The sequence below is a fragment of the Charadrius vociferus genome, unplaced genomic scaffold (assembly GCF_000708025.1).
Source record: "Charadrius vociferus isolate BGI_N301 unplaced genomic scaffold, ASM70802v2 scaffold475, whole genome shotgun sequence".
Taxonomy (NCBI): Eukaryota; Metazoa; Chordata; class Aves; order Charadriiformes; family Charadriidae; genus Charadrius; species Charadrius vociferus.
The window spans coordinates 1736310-1743344 of NW_009648337.1; the positions used below are offsets into that span (position 1 = coordinate 1736310).

The 7035-nt window shown below is 42.5% G+C and overlaps 1 protein-coding gene across 2 annotated transcripts in view; it reads left to right on the plus strand.

Annotated features, from left to right (window-relative positions):
* Window positions 1–5601, plus strand: part of SALL1 (spalt-like transcription factor 1) — a 15017-nt gene extending 9416 nt beyond the window's left edge. For both annotated transcript variants that reach the window (XM_009885064.1, XM_009885065.1), the window contains 2 exons: window positions 1–3016; window positions 4090–5601. The exon at window positions 1–3016 is cut by the window's left edge and continues 397 nt beyond it. In XM_009885064.1, the coding sequence (XP_009883366.1) occupies window positions 1–3016; window positions 4090–4530 (3457 nt within the window). In that variant the 3' untranslated portion in view covers window positions 4531–5601. The remainder of the gene's footprint in view (window positions 3017–4089) is intronic.
* Window positions 5602–7035: the final 1434 nt, after the last annotated feature.

Genomic DNA, 7035 nt, shown 5'->3' on the forward strand with positions numbered 1-7035 from the left:
TGTAACAACCTCTCTACCTCACATAGGGGATCTGACAACATTAGGCAACTTTTCAGTGATAAATAGTAATGTAATAATTGAAAACCTTCAGAGTACTAAAGTGGCAGTAGCACAGTTCTCACAGGAAGCGAGATGCAACGGTGCATCAAACAGCAAGCTCGCTGTACCTGCCCTGATGGAGCAACTGTTGGCGTTGCAGCAGCAGCAGATCCATCAGTTGCAACTGATTGAACAGATTCGTCACCAAATACTATTGTTGGCTTCCCAAAATACAGACATGCCAACGTCTTCTAGCCCTTCTCAAGGTACTTTACGAACATCTGCCAACCCCTTGTCCACATTAAGTTCCCATTTATCCCAGCAGCTGGCTGCAGCAGCTGGATTAGCACAAAGCCTTGCTAGTCAGTCTGCCAGCATCAGTGGTGTGAAACAGCTACCCCCTATACAGCTACCTCAGAGCAACCCTGGCAACACTCTAATTCCATCCAGTAGTGGCTCTTCTCCAAATATTAACATACTGGCAGCAGCAGTTACAACACCGTCCTCAGAAAAAGTGGCTTCGAGTATTGGTGGCTCACAGCTCAGCAACCCACCAGTATCAGCATCATCTTCACCAGCTTTTGCAATAAGCAGTTTATTAAGTCCTGCATCTAATCCACTTCTACCTCAGCCCGCCCCTAGTAACTCTGTTTTCTCCAGTCCCTTGTCCAATATTGGAACACCTGCAGAGGATTTAAACTCCTTGACTGCCTTGGCACAGCAAAGAAAAAGCAAGCCACCAAATGTAACTGCTTTTGAAGCAAAAAGTAATTCAGATGAGGCGTTCTTTAAGCATAAATGCAGGTTCTGTGCTAAAGTGTTTGGGAGTGACAGTGCCTTGCAGATTCATTTACGTTCTCACACTGGCGAGAGGCCGTTTAAATGCAACATATGCGGAAACAGGTTCTCCACAAAGGGAAACTTAAAAGTCCACTTCCAGCGTCACAAAGAAAAATACCCTCATATTCAAATGAATCCGTACCCGGTGCCAGAGCATTTGGACAATATCCCTACAAGCACGGGTATTCCTTACGGGATGTCTATACCGCCAGAGAAACCTGTCACGAGCTGGCTGGACAGCAAGCCAGTCCTCTCCACCCTGACAACTTCTGTTGGCCTGCCACTCCCACCGACGATTCCAAGCTTGACCCCATTCATCAAAACTGAGGAGCCTCAGCCGATTCCCATTAGCCATCCTTCTGCTAGCCCTCCCTGCTCTGTCAAGAGTGACTCGGGAACAGCTGATCCCACATCAAAAATTTCCAATGGACTTTCTGACGAGGTAGAGGCTGGTGCTTTGCCTACCTCAAATGGCAAAATGGAAGAAAACCCTCAGAACACAAGCACCATCGCTAACGTGAGCAGCTCCGTGAGCTCACCGGCAGCAGACTCGGGCTCCAGCGGTGTCGCCACTTTTACAAATCCACTGATGCCTTTAATGTCGGAGCAATTTAAGGCAAAGTTTCCATTTGGAGGACTATTGGATTCAACGCCAGCATCTGAAACGTCAAAATTGCAGCAACTGGTAGAAAACATTGACAAAAAGGCAACCGATCCTAACGAGTGTATCATTTGCCACCGAGTTCTCAGTTGCCAGAGTGCACTGAAAATGCATTATCGCACACATACCGGTGAGAGGCCATTTAAATGTAAAATCTGTGGTCGCGCTTTCACTACTAAAGGCAACTTAAAGACTCATTACAGTGTTCACCGTGCCATGCCCCCGCTGAGAGTACAACATTCGTGTCCAATCTGCCAGAAAAAATTCACCAACGCTGTTGTGCTACAGCAGCATATCCGAATGCACATGGGAGGGCAGATCCCCAACACCCCAGTCACAGAAAACTATCCTGAGTCAATGGAATCAGATACGGGATCTTTTGATGATAAGAATTTTGATGATATAGACAACTTCTCAGATGAGAACATGGAAGACTGTCCTGACAGCAGCGTGCCAGATACACCAAAATCTGCAGATGCATCACAAGACAGCTTGTCTTCTTCCCCTCTGCCCCTGGAAATGTCAAGTATTGCTGCTTTGGAAAATCAGATGAAGATGATCAATGCGGGACTTGCTGAACAACTGCAGGCAAGCCTAAAGTCAGTTGAAAATGGGTCAGTGGAAGGGGATGTTTTGACCAACGATTCGTCATCTGTCGGTGGTGATATGGAAAGCCAAAGTGCTGGAAGCCCTGCTGTCTCAGAGTCTACCTCTTCCATGCAGGCCTTGTCCCCATCCAACAGCACTAACGATTACCACAAGTCACCGAGTGTCGAAGAGAAACCAGTAAGAGCTTTACCAAGTGAGTTTGCCAATGGTTTGTCTCCAACCTCTGCTAACAGTGGTGCTTTGGACTTGACGTCTAGTAACACTGATAAAATGATTAAAGAAGAGTCTCTGAGTATGCTCTTCCCTTTCAGAGATAGAGGTAAATTTAAAAACACCGCATGTGACATTTGTGGCAAAACATTTGCTTGTCAGAGTGCCTTGGACATTCATTACAGAAGTCATACCAAAGAGAGACCATTTATTTGCACAGTTTGCAATCGTGGCTTTTCTACAAAGGGTAATTTGAAGCAGCATATGTTGACACATCAAATGCGAGATCTACCATCACAACTTTTTGAGCCCAATTCCAGTATCGGCCCTAATCAGAACTCTTCGGTTATGCCTGCTAACTCACTGTCATCGCTCATAAAGACTGAGGTTAACGGCTTTGTGCACAGCTCTCCTCAGGATAGCAAAGAAGCACCCTCTGGTCTAGTTGCTTCGGGGCCGCTGTCCTCCTCTGCCACGTCCCCTGTCCTGCTCCCCGCTCTCCCCAGAAGAACCCCCAAACAGCACTACTGCAACACGTGTGGGAAAACCTTTTCTTCCTCCAGTGCTCTGCAGATCCACGAAAGGACACACACTGGTGAGAAACCTTTTGCCTGCACTATATGTGGAAGAGCATTCACAACAAAAGGCAATCTGAAGGTACTTTTTCCTCTTGCTGTTCTTAGGTTTTGTTTTCTCCTTGCTGGGGTTTTTAAATTTTTTTACAGCTGTTAATGTTGCAAGCGGTGGTACCCTTTGGGTATCTGTGGTGTGACAGTGTGTTTAGTCAGCTCTGGTAGACCTAGATGGCCTCTTGTTGAGTGCTCGTGCTCGCAGCCGGTCCAAAGTGTGAGCTGTTTTTGATGCTTAATTAAAATTCATCTACCGGCAAAGACTGTCTATGTAAGAGTGTGAAACGGAACAGCCAAATGATGGTAAGGAGTATTAATTAACAGAGAAATGCATTTTGTAACTCACACACCTCTTTAAGAAGTGAAAGGCTCTTGAATATGCTGTTTTTCATAACTATCATGTAAGATGATGAGTGGTTAAAAAAACTATTAACATAATTCTGGAACTAATGAGCATTACTTTAATTGATTATATAACTAACATTTCCTACTGGTATGTGTTTGAAAAAGCAAATATACTCAAGTTTTCGAACACCAGTTGAGCACTTTACTGTGTACATTTTTCTGTTGACAGAGTATTTCTCTAGAGGTTGCTGCCAGTAATGTGAGATGAATAATTACTTTCAGGCCATTCTGTCTCTACACGAGGCTCTCCGATGAGCAATCAGTAAAGGATACTTTCTGCCTGTCTGAAAAGGACGTTTATAGGGTAAAGGGTGTCAGATACAATACTTACCATTGCAATGAAAGTGGACGTAGCAATTCTAGCCCTGAAAGCAGCTATCTGCAATTGACGGGATAACGTGAAGTCATTATAAACTAAATACGTGTAATAAAAAAAAAAAAAAAAGAATAACAAGCAATGCATTGTTAAGCAGGAAAACAAGGTATTCTGGGTAATGGTGACGGGCTAATCCAGAAGTTTATTTGTTATTCCAGATGGGAAATGGAGCCCTGCATCCGCTACCTGTAGTGTGGATCACTATGTAACCAGGCTGGACATGTTCATGGACCGCTGCCTTCTCTGTGATCAAAATAAGTTTGAAATCCCTGTCAACCCCTATTTTTTGTTTGTTTGTTTCTTGCTTTCTTTCTTTTCAGGTTCACATGGGCACTCATATGTGGAACAGTACTCCCGCAAGACGAGGCAGACGACTTTCCGTAGATGGCCCCATGACATTTCTAGGAGGCAATCCTGTAAAGTTCCCAGAAATGTTTCAGAAGGATTTGGCTGCGCGGTCGGGGAATGGAGACCCCTCCAGCTTCTGGAACCAGTATGCAGCAGCACTCTCCAATGGCTTGGCCATGAAGACCAACGAGATCTCCGTCATCCAGAATGGCGGCATCCCTCCGGCGCCGGGGGGCCTGGGCAACGGTGGGAGCTCTCCCATCAGCGGCTTGACAGGAAGCCTGGAGAAGCTCCAGAATTCAGAACCCAATGCACCTCTAGCTGGTCTGGAGAAAATGGCAAGCAATGAAAATGGGACAAACTTCCGTTTTACCCGTTTCGTGGAAGACAACAAAGAAATCGTAACAAATTAGAAAAAAAAACTCCCTACATAACATTCCTGCAAATAGTGCAACCTAGGGTTGCTTTTTCCAAGCTGCAGGCTGCAACGTTACAAAGACTTTCTTTTGTACCATGTTCTACTTCTAGAGTTCTAAGAGAGCTTATTTATTAGTGATATAACCTTGCTTTGCAAACAAATGCAAGCATTAACTTTGGTCTCCTGTATTTTGAACTAAATACTAATCGACTAGAGTGCTGTAAACTTGCTGTAACATTTATGGCAGTTGCAAGTCTGTTCTGCTAGGTGATCTTATTCTGGCATTAACTTATTTTCTATATTCAGTTTAACATGAACTCTGGTATTGATGTGATGCCTCAGTGATGCATTAGATCTCTAATAAAAATCTGTATATAAATGTACACTTTGATCCTGCTGGAAATTTTATCAGCAAACACATTGTTTAATTTTTCCAAACAGAATTAAGAAAAGGACTGAAAGAATATAGACTGAACAGTGTGGGTCCTTTACACAGCTCAGTTTTTGATTTTTATTATAAAATTAAAACTGCTTTAATTTTTGTAGGTTTAACATTTTCCGTTTTGAACTGTTATTTGTATTGTGCTTTTTACTTGAGTCGTCTTAAATGTTAATACGTTTCTGTACAGTAATAAGCACGCAGATTATTAGAGAAGATACTGAAGTGTTGTTTTGGTAGTTGAAACTGAGACGTAACATTTTGCCTTGTAGGTATATTCATTATAGAAAATGTGCTGGACTTTCACAATGCTGCTAAGTATGGCATCTTGAACAACTTCCGTGGACAACTGTAGATGCTCCTGTATATACAATAAGACATCACTTTCATTAAAATGTACATATGTTCCTTACAAGACCAAGCCCTACTCCTTGACCAAGGGAACAAGTATAGTGTTTGTTTATTTTGTATTAGGTATTGGGGGGGCAGGGGGAACCTTGGACTGTTACATGCACTTTCTCGGAAAGTTGAAAGGAAAAGAGGTCCAGTTTCTTTAACATTTAATACTTACTAACAGCAGAGATACTGTAATTTTACTCGAGTAATCAAATACATTTTTGCAACAGATAAAATTCGCTGTCTCTGTGTTTTTAAAGTGTACCTGTATTTAGTAATCACTTTGTATTATTTAGCCTTTCCCTTGGTTAACATGAACTGTCCAGGTTGTATGTGTGTGTTTATATTTGTAAGTATGGGTATACATGTATGTATTGCATATTAATTGCTAGTATATTTTTCATACCCCCTAACAGTGGGAAATTTCTCCTTAACTATTCAACCCTCCTCATAAAATTGTAGATATTTTGGCATTTTTAATTTCTTTATAGAAAAAAAATGCTGCTAGCAAAGACCTTATTGAGCCTATGGAAGTTTCCTTTGAAGGAAATAATTTATCACATTTAAGGCTTGATTTGGTTCAAATGCTTTATATTTGATATTAATTTTATTCTATGAGATTGTATGTTTGTGGCATGCTTACGCTGCTATATCTGTGTTAAGATGTCCACTTGCAAGCCTCCATATATTATATGGGGATTATAACTTGATTGTAGAAAAAAAAAAAATTGCTTTGGCCTTGCACATGATTTGGCTTCCCTTATGCACCTGCAATGATTATTAACCTCAATGGGAGTTTGGGGAAACAGAATTCAGCCCGGTATTTTTCACCCAGTAGAGTCTTATCTCCTCACATGATTATTTATGAAAAATAAATCAGTTTGGCTGCCTTCAAATTATGCCTTCAAAAAACCCCAACAGGAATAACCAGTTTTATGTTTGTGTGAATATATATATCTATATTTTTTTTACAATTCCAAAATTCAGGTATTTTGTGTTATGGGATTTGCTTTAATATCGGGGGAGGGGGACAGTTGCTTGCCTTTTTCAACAAGAAGTAACCGCTTTGCTCTTCCCCCCAGTAGCTTGAGTTGTAAATTGGGCATCATAGAGGAATTAACACTGAAAAGCTGGGGTGAGAACTACTTTTCTTGAGGACTTTTACCCTTCTTCATATGATAATGAATCCTTAGTAAAGTATTAACGCTTGTAGTCTGAATACCTCTTGGACTTCATGTCTTTAGAACTTTTTCCTGTTCGAATGTGATGATTCATCTGGTACACGATATGCATTTTTGTTAACATGTAAGTTGTACACTAGAGCCAGCTGGCTTGTCAATGTGAATATTTAAGAATTTCCAGTCACCTTTTGGTCGCAGAAAAAAGGTAAATTAAACGCATTTTGATGATTTTATCCATGAAATATTAACTAATTCTCCTTTTAAACTGAGTTTAGGTTTGTGCAAGCGGAAGAGCAAGGCAGGGTTAGCAGACCCCAGTGCTCTGGGAGGGTTCCCTTCGGGCGGCCCGAGTTGCCTTAGCGGCGTTCCCTCCAGCCTCCTCTCACGGCAAAGGGAGGGCTCCGGGCCCGAGGACCGACCCTCAGCTCCGCCGGGGAAGCGGCGCGGCGCGGCCCGGCCCGGGGTGCCGCGCCCGGGGCAGTCG